At 31.2% G+C, this 14,928-nt stretch overlaps 2 protein-coding genes across 3 annotated transcripts in view; one reads left to right on the top strand and one right to left on the bottom strand.

The window, feature by feature from the left end:
* The window catches only part of LOC140441412 (uncharacterized), a 284,085-nt gene that overhangs the window by 205,136 nt on the left and 64,021 nt on the right, over positions 1 to 14,928 (top strand). For both annotated transcript variants that reach the window (XM_072532126.1, XM_072532125.1), the window contains exon 4: positions 5,323 to 5,492. In XM_072532126.1, the coding sequence (XP_072388227.1) occupies positions 5,323 to 5,492 (170 nt within the window). The remainder of the gene's footprint in view (positions 1 to 5,322; positions 5,493 to 14,928) is intronic.
* The window catches only part of LOC140441409 (sorting nexin-13-like), a 1,016,720-nt gene continuing 1,012,914 nt past the window's right edge, over positions 11,123 to 14,928 (bottom strand). Inside the window, exon 16 of the mRNA XM_072532120.1 lies at positions 11,123 to 11,320. Within this exon, the coding sequence (XP_072388221.1) occupies positions 11,139 to 11,320 (182 nt within the window). The 3' untranslated portion in view covers positions 11,123 to 11,138. The remainder of the gene's footprint in view (positions 11,321 to 14,928) is intronic.

The following is a 14,928-nucleotide window of genomic DNA, read 5'->3' as shown; positions in this document are numbered from 1 at the left end:
TTTGTTACTGTTAATATCTCTTAAAAATCAATTCAATATCAATACTTCACTTCACACTTCATTTAAAATTCATATTTAAATATTCAATCTCAAAATATTTGCTTTCATTTACCAATACATACACATAAAATACATATACAAAAATTTCCAGTACATTACATAGAAAAACAAACAACAATACATATGTTGATACAAAATACATATCTTAATACAAATACATAAACAAACTGTTTTTAAGACACCGGGGCACTATCAGAAGGAGGGGGTTTCATATAAATGGCTGAAAACTAGGGATGAATTGAAAAAGATATGTGGCTTCGGGAAAAGGGACTCAAATCTAAAAAAATGTTGGGCGCTATTTTTGTAACGATATATTTTGCCTACCATATGGGGTATTATTATAAGGGGTAGAAGATTGGGGATAGTAACTATGGGGGCAAAGATAGGGCAACAAAACAATCGTTACTTGTGCGAACGGCACTCAGGGTTTGTTAGGAGAGCTGGAGTCGTGGATAAGTAAAAAATATCATGGGGTTTAGATTGGGGCAACTACAAAAATAAGAAACAAACGGTCATGAATCTCTTGGGACAAAATAAAAAGAAACAGGTCTAGTAAATTATAAAGAGCGCCACTTCAAGGTGCCTAGGAACAAAGAAATATCGGGCATAATACGCAGCTGCGAAATAAATAAACAACTTTAAAATGGTCTATATTAATTCGAGCCGACCTAAGCAGGAATTGAAAATACTTTTTGCGTATTTTAACTTGTAAGATAGGAACTGAGAAACATTAAAAACATTCTTCGATTTTCAAACATATATGAGGGGATTTAAATATATTACATATACGAGGGGATTTGAAGAAATTTACAAATGCTACAAACCTACCCGAATAACTATCTAATAATAACAACATAATATCACATACTTCTATAAAAAGACAAATGTCAACATCTCCTGAAATAATAGAGTCAGAAAATAAAAAAATAATAATTCCTGCTCCAAAGAAATCTGCACCTAAAAGGATTAATTTTCGTCAGCTACTATTCCTTACACACTAAAATACACAGAACTATGCGACTATATTACAAATGCTATAGTTTCAAAGTTTCCTGAAAACGTAGCAAAGGATTATACAAATGACCTAGAAGGACTTAGCGCTGAATTGCAAATGTTACACACAAACACAAATGACCGACGTCTTAAAAACAACATTTCAAGGATCTTAAAAAAGATACATGGAACAGACAACTTTTCTATTACTGAGGAAGAAAGCGACAGCAACTTTATCCAATAACCAAATTCATAGTTCAATGGAATTTGAATGGCTTTTACAGCCATATTGATGTTAAACTTAAAAATATTAATCAATGAATTCTCACCTTTAGTAATATGTTTACAAGAAACACGACTTTCTAATAATAATGTAAAATTGAAAAACTATACACCATACATCAAAAATAGACCGGTGCAGCAAATAGCTAGTGGTGGTGTTGGCATCTTTGTGAAATCTACGGTCGAATCCAAAGAAATTCCGTTAAATACAAATCTGGAAGCCATTGCAGTCTCAATAATTCATCGTTTCAAAATTAACATTTGCAGTGTATATTTACCACATCCGGAAGAATCCATACTCCTAGAACTACAAAAAGTGATAGAACAAATTCCATCTCCTAAATTAATTCTTGCGTACACAAATTGTCATAAAGAATCTTGGGGATCTGCGAAAACTGACAAAAATGGCAAAACTCTATTAGAAATAATTAACAACCTAAAACTGGTGCTATTAAACACAGGAATGCCTACCCGTTTCAACTCATACAATGGCACGTTTTCAACCATCGATTTATCCCTCCAACTTTAGCACCACTACTTGAGTGGAATACACTTTCACACTTATTTGACAGCGACCATCTACCAATTTTGATTACTCATATTAAAGACACAAAGATAATTACAAAACCATATGAAACATGGAAATTAAAATCAGCGGATTGGGAAAAGTACACTAGCTTGATAACTGAACGAATGAAAGACTTCAAAATATTAGAAGATATAAACATTACAATAACAAATTTTAATCATATCCTAATAGATTCAGCCAGAGAAGCGATTGGAAAAACTAAAGCTACCAGAAAAACACTTCTACCCTGGGGGAATATCGAAATAGAAACTTCTTTGAAACAAACAAAACACTCCTTTAATATACTGAAAAAACACAATTCCGAAACTAACTTAGCTAGATTTAGAGCGTTAAGAGCTAGGTCCAGATTTTTAATAAAAAAATCTAGCTGGGCCAATTATGTCTCATCAATAAATTCATCTACACCAATAAGTGATATTTGGCAGAAAATAAGGAAAATTAAAGGCTCAACCAAAATTAATCATATTGACACCATTGCTACAGATAACTTAATTACTTCAGATAAACTAGAAATTGTAGAAATCTTAGCTGATCACTATCAACTATATTCGAGCAATGATCATTACAACTCTACATTCTTAAAACACAAAGAAAAAACCGAATTATCACAAATCAAAATAGAAGATATTTTATGCCCTCTCAATATACCGATTACACTAGACGAGTTAAACGAAAGCCTAGGCAATGCTTAAAAAGCTTCTTCAGGACCTGATGATATTCCAACAATATTTATTAAGAAACTACCTGAAACCGTAAAGAAAAATTTAGTTGACATCTTTAACAATATTTACACAAATAAAACGTTTCCTTCAAGATGGCGTCAAGCAATTATAATTCCTTTTTTTTTTAAATGAATAAGCCAAAAAACTTACCATCCTCCTATCGTCCAATATCTCTCACCAGTAACATTTGCAAAGCAATGGAGAGAATATTGAGTAAAAGACTTGGAAAACTTGAAATGGCACTTGGAAAAGGAAAAACTCTTTACTCCAATACAAAGCGGATACCGTTCAGACAGATCGACAGCTGATAACATTGTTGCACTAGAATCCGAAATTCATAAAGCATAAAGCATCCGAAATCAACAAAAAGTAATTGCAATATTTTTCGACATCAAAAAAGTTTTCGACACAACATGAAAGCATTATATTCTCAAAATTATTAAAAACTAGAAAATAGATGGTAACTTTCTCGCTTTCACCAAAAACTTTCTTCAAAACAGGTCCATACAAGTAAAACGAATATCAAACGAATATCAACATCGAAATCACTCCATAGTGCAATTCCTCAAGGATCGTCCACTATTATTCTTAATCGGAATAAATAATATAACAAACTACATAAAGCTTCCCGCAAATGCTAATCTTCTTGCTGATGATCTAGTAAAATATGTTAAAAGTAAAAATATAGAACTAGCTACGCAAATTTTACAGAGAACATTAAACAGCTTAGAAATGTGGTCTTTAGAGACTGGTTTAACTTTTTTACCTGAGAAGACTAAAGTAATAATGTTTTACAAAAGAAGAGCAGAATACAACTTAAACTTATATCTAAATGGTCATTCTCTGAAACAAGTCCGCGAAATCATATTTTTGGGTGTAATATTTGACTCGCAACTCACATGGACTTCATATATCAACAATTTGATCAAATCCTGTCAACAGAGACTAAACTTACTAAGAGTTTTATCCAATCATAAATGGGGTTCAGATACTAAAATTCTTCTCTATTTATATCAGACATTAATAAGAAGCAAACTCGACTATGGATGCATCTCTTATGAAACAGCAAATAAAAATCAACTAAAAAAACTGGATGTTATTCACACCATGTCCCTACGACTAATCTTTGGAGCCTTTATAACTACTCCAATAAGAAGCCTTCAAGTACTAGCAGGAGAAATGCCACTATACCTCAGAAGACAATATATATCACTATGCTACGCTTCAAAAATTATAAGCGCAAAGGATCAAATCATACCTTTCTCGCAAGTTTAGTATCGGAAGAATCACTAGAACAATACACAAACTACACCACCAAGACAGTACCATTTTACGAACGAGTTAAAAGATTACCGTATTATATCAATCAAATCACCTTGGCACCCATAAAAATATACCAGACACCTCCATGGGCAGTTTCTTTACCAATAGTAGACCTCTCCTTACTTAATCATGATAAGCATTCACACATTTCTGCTGAGGTCAGGCTTCAGTATCATGCAAATTTACTCAAATATTCCACTTACAAATTGTTCTTCACTGATGTCTCCAAAGACTGCAACGGAGTAGCAGCTTCTACTGTATCAGAAAACGTAATTGCTGCCACTAAATTAACTAACGGCTGTAGTATTTATACCGCAGAGCTCCAAGCAATACTTGACGCACTAAATTATTGTAAAACCACAAATGAAAAACAAATACTAATATTATCAGATTCATTAAGTTTTTTACAGGCCATTAAACATGTTTATCCTACACACATCAATATATTCCCAATTAAAGACGCGTTGCAACAGCTCTAATTTTCTTGGAAAACCATATCATTTATGTGGGTCCTATCCCATGTCGGAATAACTGGTAATGAGCTAGCAGACAAAACAGCGTTTAAAGCAATAAACAATGTGAACATTCCGACTACAACAGGTATACCAATAACAGATACTAAGACTTTATTCAAGACTCATGTAAATAAAATCTGGCAAGAAATATGGGATAAAACAAACACAAATCTAAAAAGCATCAAACCAGACGTATCTTCAAAAAATCTTCCTATACCACCAAAACGAAAAGACCAGGTAATTATCAGCAGACTCCGACTTGGGCATACACGACTTACCCACGGCTACATAATCTCCAAAGAACCACTACCAATGTGCCAAAGATGCCAAACACCTTTCACAGTCAACCATATAATAATAGAATGTCCTGAGTACACCTCAGCCAAGGCGATATTCAAGATACCCAACAGCCTGAAAGAAGCACTGGTTACGAAATTCAATGAAGTTCTGTCTTTTTTAAATTACTGTGAACTCTATAATAAATTGTGATTTAATTTTTGTTACATTTACACACATGTACATAATACCATATTGTTGTAAGTTATAAATTTTAAAATGTATCTTATTTTCTCTATTTGTATCATAAACCTACCGCTATTAACCCTAGCGGTTGATGCGGATAAATAAAAAACAAACAAAAAATATTTTTATACATCTTTTTAGTATATACATTATATACGTCTTTATAATATTTCTACTATTACAATATAATTTGCAATATACATATGTACTTACTAGCATGTAGAATAATGTGTCTATTTTTATAATATTCTGTATAATATAATATAATATAATAAATATATGTACTAACGAACCAATATATTTTTTTTTTCAAAAGCTCGGACTGCAAGTATGGCTCCTGCTAACATATGTGCATCTACACCTCAAAGATTATGTAAAACAAGATATAACACTACGGCTCCCATGTACGGAGTTTCTCTTACTTCAGGCCAGCCAGTAACAATTGTCCAGAAGTTTCCTGATCTATTACAACAAGTAGTTTTTGAAGTAAGTATGTTTAAAAGGTAGTATTTTTGTCTTTTGAATAAAAATATAAACAGTTCCTAACGTACACAAGTATAAAAATTAAGATTTTCTCAGAACCATTTTTAGGATCAAATTATACATTGAAAAATAAATTTGAATTTAGTGATCCGATTTTGACGCAGATCAATTATTACATGACCCAGAAGATAGAGGAAAATATCGGCAAATTACCATTGAAAAAATTGGTTAAAATTTTTTTAACCGCGGGTTTTTTAGTTTACAAAAAAATTTTGACACTGAAAAAATTAGGTTTAATACAAATTATGACTTCCAGCCTGTTTATATATAGCTCCATATTCATCCATCATAGTCAAATTGATATTGTCAATATTCGGTCAAGATATTGCTATTTGAAGCTCCCGAGAACAAATTTTAAATCTTGCATAGAGTAATTATTTCTTGTAACATGCTACGCTTTTTATTTCATTTAACCGGCTCAGTTTCTATAACATTATAATGCGCGAGTGTGTTCTGTTTAAAAACTACTATAAAATACATATACCTATGTTAACCAGCGTGTGTCATAATGATCCATTTACAACGAAAGTAAACATCTAAATTTAAATTATATTATGAGTTACTAATTAATTTATTTTGTTCCCCTGTCGCTACATCTCCAACTGAAAAAAAAATAAAAGCAATGAGCAAACGTTAAATTTCATTTCTCATCTGCTCATTCTGCACCTTATCATCGCATTGTTAATATTCGCAAACCAAAAAAGATATAAAAATGCTAATGCTAAAGCCCAATGCTATTCCTGAAACATCTTTCCTTAGAATAAATTTGTTTTCTTCTGATAAATCTAGAAATTCCATTACCGGGGGGTTTGTTAAAGATAATCTATTAAGCCGTGCGACTGTCTCTGTTAAATGTTTTATATTCCTCCTGTAATAATTTGCAAATCCTACAAATCGCTTTACGTCTTTTGCGTTCTGTGATGTAGGATACTGTTATATTGCTATTATTTTTTCTGGGTCTGGTGTTATCCCTTTATTCGAGATCGTATGTCCTAAGTATAAGAGTTCGTTTTTTACAAACTCACCTTTACTCGAGTTGAATTTTAAGTTTAACTTCTTCAGTATTTCTAGTACCTAAACTAGGTTTTGGTTATGTTGTTGTAAATTGTTGCTAAATACTATCAAGTCGTTAAGATATATGAATATGTTTCCGAAGTAAGCTTGACATTGCCATTGTCATTGCTCTTTAGAAACATCCCTGATTTGTCTTTAATTCCGTGCGAAATCATGTCATTTGATATTAACCTCTATCCGTGGAAAATGCCGTGTATGGTTTTGAGTCTGAATCTAGTTCGATTTGGTAATATCATTGATACAAATCTTAATGCGAAAAATATGTCGCCCCAGATAAAGGATTCCTTTTATGCATGGTAGTGGAAATCAATCTTTTTATATTTTATTGTTTAATTGTCTGTAATCTATCACTACTCTCTATTTTTGTTTCCCTGGTCGTCACTCATTTTTGTTACTATAAGTAGTGGTGACGAGTGAACAAAATTTTTAATCAGGAGAGAAATGAAGTTCTGATTATATAGGAACGAAATGAAATTCTGGATGCAAGTAAAACCATCAAACCCAATATTGACCGTTTTATTAACACTAACCCGGTTTTTTATAAATGAATGCTTTTATAAATGAATTACGAGCTTAAGCTCCATACTTCAAACCTTATTACAAAATATGATTAAACAAATAATTTTACAGCTTACTTAGCAGCATGTGGCAAACAAATAATACGTGAGAAATTAGCGTTATTTACACGAGGCAATAGAGAAGTGACAGAAAAATTTAAGCCTTTTGACAGAGCTTTGGTAGCTAAATCGGATATGTGAATATCTGAGAAGTTGCGAACAACAAGTAGAGGGTTGTTGATTCGAAATAAGCTGTGAATTTTGCTGAGAGATAAGTTACGGAACCGTTCTCATTAAATTCTCAACGCGGATCTTCCCGAGAACTTAATGATTTTCATATAATATATATATATATATATATATATATATATATATATATATATATATATTTATATATATATATATATATATATATATATATATATATATATATATTTATATATATATATATATATATATATAATATATATATATATAATATATATATATATATATATATATATATATATATATATATATATATATATATATATATATATATATATATATGCATTTTGGATATTAAAGTTGCTCAGTTTCCAAAATGTCTCAAAAATGTTTTTCACTTCATCTTCGGATAAAAGTGTAAAACATTTATTTTTACAACAGCAGTCTGGTCCTATAAACTTTTCTTTTTGTACCATTCCCTTACCAAGATGGCTGAGATATCTTTTGCCACTGTTTCTTTTATTCTTTTCCTTGGTTTGTTTTTTATTTCCACGTTTACGTTTTCGTCCTTTCTTTTCAGTGTTTGTAACTTCAGTTGTTTGTCGTGTCAAATTTTCCTCATTTATATCCTTGTCTGACGATGCTGATGGAATTTCACATGCTATCTTAGATTTCTGCAAGAAAAAAGAAAATATAAATCTATGTGTACATAGAACTACCATGCAAATAACCAAATATCTACATGCGTTTAAAAAATGGTATCTGAATTCACTTACCATTGTTTACATGCAGTGTAGTTTATTCAATAATTTGTCAAATTTCTTACCTTTATTGGCTCATTTTCATCGTTAGGCATAATATTCCGGGTCTTTATCTGAATCATAAAACATCTTTATTTTTGGCAACAAAACATTGATCCACCTGATCGGTAGACGCCATGTTTTACACATACCATTATTTACGCAAATTCGATGACACTTAGCTGCCATTTGCAACTTATTTACAGCGCCATCTTTTAAACTAGTAACGAAATATCGACAGATTCCTGTTTAGAACTACATATACCATTGTTTTCATGCAAAAACTTAATTTCGACAATTTTGTCAGATACCATTATTTACACCCGAGCCCTTCAAATATTTTAAATTCTTTATGGATTATTTTTAAAAATATATTTAAAATGTAGCACATAAGCTTATGGTCTTCTTACTTTAAGTGCTTGTCTTTTTTTTTGTAAGGTTATAAGTTATAATTTCAAAATTATTGCGGGACAACGCTTTTTCTATACATGGAGAGAATATTGTTATCCATTTATTTTTTTTTTTCTCTAATTAGTTAAATCATTCCTGCTGGTATTTGGTCTAAACTTCCCACTTTTTCCTATTTAAGCTGTTTTATAGCTAATTCAACTTTCTCTTTATGGTGCCTGATAGCTAGACAATTAAGATCAGATCAATCAAGATACATTAGTACCTTGTCTAAAGAAGCTCGTTTAATATGGAAGGCAACAAAAACAGTTAAAGAGACCTACAGAACACAACCCACCAATTAAAAAATGTGACTGTAGTTAAGGAAGATCATACCAGGAAAAGAGTCAACATTTGCAGAATGCTTAGCTGGTATTTTTAAAGAACACCAGCCATATAATAATAACGATGGAAACAATAAGATACTTTTTGAATAGTGCGTGTCCTATGACGCCCCAATAAAACCGTGCAGTTCGTCAGAAGTAAAACAAAAAATAGAAAAATGCAATAACCACAAAACACTTGGATTTGCTAATAACAGGATTTATACTGAAAAATGTTCCGAGAAGAGCATTGATCATGTTAACTCCAATATACAATAGTGCATTCAGACTAGCATGTTTCTCAATCACATGGAAATATGCACAAATAATAATAATTCACAAACCGGGCAAACTTCCAAATAAAACATCATCCTATAGATTAATCAGCCTCTAAAAAGAATGTCCAAAATCGAAAGACTACTACTTAATTTTGCCAAATAACCCTAATTTTTCAGTTATTTATAAATGTTAATAACTTTATTTTTGCATAATGACATTTAATATAACTAATGAATATTGTGGCAATTAATGAGTTATTAAAGTGTGCTAAATTTTACACCAATCAACCAAATAGTTTATACGTTATTCAATTCATTTACACCGACGAGCGATTATTTAAACAGCTTTACTTGTCCAGAAAGTCACTCTGCATTCTGTATAAACACTTGTATTTAGTAAATTGAACTCGATTTTATAGAGGTTCATTTTTAGGATATATTAAAAAAACTGTAACATTTTATTAAATTTGTTATTAAAAATGAGTATGAAAAAGGGCTGACTTTTTAGTTTATAAACATTTATAACAACTTACAAGTCTGTAAGTAGATACAATGAAGCTGGTGAAAACACACAATTTTTAAAAAAACAATAAAACCTTCTATGATCAATTGGAACCAAGCATGGACGTTATTTATACGTCCAGGGAACCAAGATAACATTTGTTTTCTTGAAATCATATTACCATGGATTACTAAAATTAAGAGCTAAAAATTAAATATATTATAAACGAAAATCTCCATTCCATGGCCTACCGTCTAACGTAAAGACTTTAAAGAAAAAAAAAATTTACATAAACGATGATTTGACAATAAATGAGAAAATAATGCAAGAGAAAATAAAAAAAATACAAGAGGCCCGAAGAGAACGTAAAACAGTAAAAAGGAGGTTTCGGAAGGTTACAATAGATGGCAGAGTATTGAGATGAAATCGAACAAAAGGGGAGCTAGACCCACCAGCCTATTAGACCCGATCAGCAGGGATGGATCAAAGGATATTGGAACTATGACAATGAACGAGGACATGGAGGGATTATCAATAGAGGAAACAAGGAAGATAAGTAAAAATTAATGTCATCCAAGTACAATCCGGATAAGTTCCTGGAACATGAGAACTACTTATGAAGCAGGCGCCCTAAAACATATAGTGTCAATGATGAAACAATACAAAGTGGATATCCTGGTAATGCAATGAACGAAACAAAAGGGAACTAGTGTAACAATGATAGACAACTACAGCTTTTTCAGTAGTGGTGGGTTTTATGATTACTGATCAGTTACGATAGTGAAGTTCCAGCCAATATCTAAACGGATTTGTAGGCTGAGATTAAGAGGTTAAACTAGAAAATTAAGTTTAATAAATGTACATGTTCCTTCAGAGAATAAAGACTAGAATGTAAAACAGGAATTCTATATACTAAAGTTTCTATATTTTAGGCAGTAAATTCTAAGAAGCAACAGTGATGTTTCAGCATTATTATAGGTCTTCCAATGGCGTTTGAAAAATGTCATAGGAAATTACGACAAAGCTACTTGTATTAAAGAAATACGTATCTATCAAATGTTTCAAAAATATATTTAAAATGCAGCACACGAGCTTGTTCAATGATCTTAATTTTAAGCGCTTGTCTGTTTTTGTAGGGTTATAAGTTCTGATTTCAAAATTTTTGCAGGAATACGCTTTTTCTGAAAATGTTTTTTCCCCAATTAGTTAAATAATTCCTGTTGGTATCTAGTCTAAGCTTACCTCTGTTTTCTGTTTAAGCTGCTTCACAGCTAATTCTACTTGCTCTTTAGGATACCTGATAACAAGAAAATTAAGATCAACGCTATATAATGCATGCCATGTTACATTTAAATACTACATTAGTACCTTGTCTAAAGAAGATCCTTTGGTGCCCACCAATTAAAAGAGATGACGGTAGTTGAGGAAAATCAGACCAGGAAAAAGCGTCAACATTTTGAGAATACTTAGCTGGTATTTATAAAGGAGACCAACCAGATAATAATATCGATGAAAACAATAAGATACTTCCTGAATAGTGCGTGTCCTATGACACCCCAATAAAACCGTGCAGTCCACCAAAACTAAAACAAGAAATAGAAAAATGCAATAACCATTAAGCACTTGGATTTGACCTAATAACAGAATTAATACTAAAAAATCTTCCGAGAAGAACATTGGAATTATATTGATTAAATAATCAAAAACATTTACTATCAATTATATAAATTTTATGAAATAACTCCTTAAGTCTAATATTCCACAAAATAATAATTTTAATTAAATGTATTAGACAATTGTACGCAACTGATACGGAAATACTTCAAATTTTTTTACAGTTCAGCCTATGGTAAAATTGTTTAAAGTGTTGCCGCTTTTTTAGAGTAAGAATTTTGTTTATGTTTTGATTTCTTACACAGTTTGATTATAATATATTATATATTAATAAATTGTATTTATAAACACATATTAAATTTAGATTAATAGCGTTAAAAACTAATTATTCTTGTGTATTGTGATTGTGCTATGCCAAAACAACTAAATAGTCTGTAGAAAGCTGCTAGGCTTTCATATAAGATAGATTATTTTAAACAAGAAATAATGGCGGTTCGTTTTTATTATTAATGCTCTAAAAGTGGTAGGTTTAAAATTTAGAATATATAATTTTGTATTAAAATGTTTTCTTATGTATTTTAATGTGTTGCAGTAATCTTAAAATTGTTCTGAAGCTATTTTCTTGTGGCATTTTAAATTAATTACTATTTAAATGGGAATAAGCCACAATTAAAGGTTAAAATACGTTTATTGACGTTTCAATTTCCACTTCGGAAATCGTTCTCAAAATACAAACTAATGTTTGTATTTTGAGAACGATTTTTTTTTGGCATAGACTTTTTTTGGCATAGACTTTTTTTGGCATAGACTTTTAGTCATTCAGCCAGACTCAACATGGTAAAAAAAGTTGTCTGAGTTTATATTAAAATAAATATACAAAACAATAAACAGGTAAACAGGGTCACTTCTTGTCGCCTAGGGGCCCATCAAGGCTTGTTTTTTAACATACAACACTAGGCCACGGTAAGAAAGGAATTTAAACAATTGGGTTAAAGACAAAAGTTACGTTATTAACTAATGTATAATTATTTACATGGTTATTTTACTATCTTTTAAAAACATAACTAATAAATCATACACTGCTTTCGAGTCTAGTGATAATAGGTACTGAAGGTTCCAAGGGGCTAATATATTGTGTTTATGTAAATTATTTATTAATCTGGATAAAATTATAGTATTTCTGGGGCAACTGAAAAATATATGATGTAGGTTTCCTTCTTCTGTACAAAATTCACATTGATCATTATCTAAAACCTTAAGTTTAAATAAATGTTTGGGATAACAAGCATGTCCAAATCTCAGTCTTATGATCGTGGTAACATATTTTCTAGGTACATTAAAAAACTTATACCAAGGAGTTTTAGGAATATCTGTTTGAAGAGAAGTGTATCTATTTGGGCTAACAATGGAATATTCCTTCCATATATTATCCCACCTTTGGTATAATCTTAATTTTAAGGAAGCCAGAAAGTCGCAAGCCGTGATTTTATACGAAGTTTCTCTACCAGACATAATACTTTCTCTTGCTAATTGGTCTACATGTTCGTTATTTTCCAAACCTATATGTGCTTTAATCCAAACAAAAAGTACATTTTTGCCCCTTGTTACTAACTTTTGTTTGATATCCTTAATTTTGTAAATATAAGGGCAACTGCACGTATTTGGCAATCCCGGTTTCCCAAAAAAGGTCAAAACTGATAAAGAATCTGATAATATCACTATATGGTCCGAGTTACTTTCTGTTGCATAAAGTAAGTCCTCATATATTGCAAGAGCTTCTGCTGTAAAAATAGAGATCTGGGAGTTCAACTTAAATGTGCGTTCTATTCGTTCCAATCTGATAAAAAGCGCATCCAGTGCCGTTTGATGATTTGGAGGCATCGGTATATATAACGACGGAGTTTTCGAATTCTGATAACATTGAGTGAATAATCTTTCTATTTATGTGTACACTGTCACTACATTTTGGTACCATAATATCTGCATTTGAACCAGGATATGTTGCATATGAGATGTTTTGAAGTGTATACGTAGCTTTATCTATCTCTTTTAGTGCTTCCATATTATGTTGCAGAGCTTCGCAGACTAAAGGCGATTTCTTTTTTTCCCAGTATTTAATAGACAAATCATAGCAATTCAAAGTGATGAGCTTTGTGTATAACGATTGATTTTTTATATATGTCTTTACCAGAAATTTTTCGGTCAGGACGTTTCGTCTGATATTTAAAGGTGGTTCCAAGGCTTCCAAATACAAAGGTTGAATTGGTGTGGACTTCATAGCACCTAAACATGTACGTAGAGCTGAATTGTGTATTACGTTAATTTTATTTAGCAATATATTACTGGCTGATCCATAAAATATGCTTCCGTAATCCCAAATAGAGCGAATATACGCTCTGTAAAATAATAAATTTACGTCTACATCAGCACCCCACCACGTTTTATTAATCGATTTAAGGAAATTTATTGCTTAAAATTAAAAGTGAAACTGGAACAAACCATGAAGTGGAGATATCCAGGAGTGGCTAGTATACCTGTTGAATACAAAGCACGTGGTGTTCGTGTGTATTAAGGTATAAAAAAAGTGCTTATTACAAGCTTAAATTTTTATTTTAAGAAGATCTTTTCGGAATTAAATCATTCCATCATCAGTTTAATAAAAAGTTGTTAAAAAACATTGTATGGCCACATAAAAAACTTTGGAAGGACATCCGTATTAAAATATAATCCTCATGGTATTTATCAAGGTAAATGCAATAGACTTAACTTGTTGATTATTAAAAACTGAAAATGGGGGCATCTTACATGACCCCCTGTAGCTGGTGAGGTTTTTTCGACTTACATTACCTCTGATCTGTTCTGGAGTCTTGGGCTAACTGAGTTAGTAAGTCATGTAAGATGCCCCCATTTTTAGTTTTTAATAATCAACAAGTTAAGTCTATTGCATTTACCTTGATAAATACCATGAGGATTATATTTGAATACGGATGTCCTTCCAAAGTTTTTTATGTGGCCATACAATGTTTTTTAACAACTTTTTATTAAACTGATGATGGAATGATTTAATTCCGAAAAGATCTTCTTAAAATAAAAATTTAAGCTTGCAATAAGCACTATTTTTATACCTTAATACACACGAACACCACGTGCTTTGAAATTTATTGCCTTGTTGCATTTGTTTAACATATCCTTAATGTGATCCTTCCAAGTCAAATGTTTGTCAAGTGTCATCCCTAAATATTTGAGCTTATTTTTTAGTGGATATTGATGCTCTTCTAATTTAATTATTTGATCGTTAGGTTTATAATGTCTGGTAAAAATGCAAACCTGAGATTTATTACAAGATAATTCAAAATTGTTTTTATAAAGCCATTTTTGAAGTAGTTGATAGATACTATCCAAGTTTTTGATTGCTTTTTCATATTCTTTGTGTTCTGTGTAAATGCAGAAATCATCTGCGTATTGTATGAGGTTGAATTGTATGTTATTTATTTTAATATTGTACAAATCCGCTACGTACAAATTAAACAGGATAGGACTCAATACAGAACCCTGAGGTAATCCTTTGTTTACGATT

Source organism: Diabrotica undecimpunctata, chromosome 5 (genome assembly GCF_040954645.1).
Source record: "Diabrotica undecimpunctata isolate CICGRU chromosome 5, icDiaUnde3, whole genome shotgun sequence".
Lineage (NCBI taxonomy): Eukaryota > Metazoa > Arthropoda > Insecta > Coleoptera > Chrysomelidae > Diabrotica > Diabrotica undecimpunctata.
This window is presented reverse-complemented; position numbering and strand designations above follow the sequence as displayed.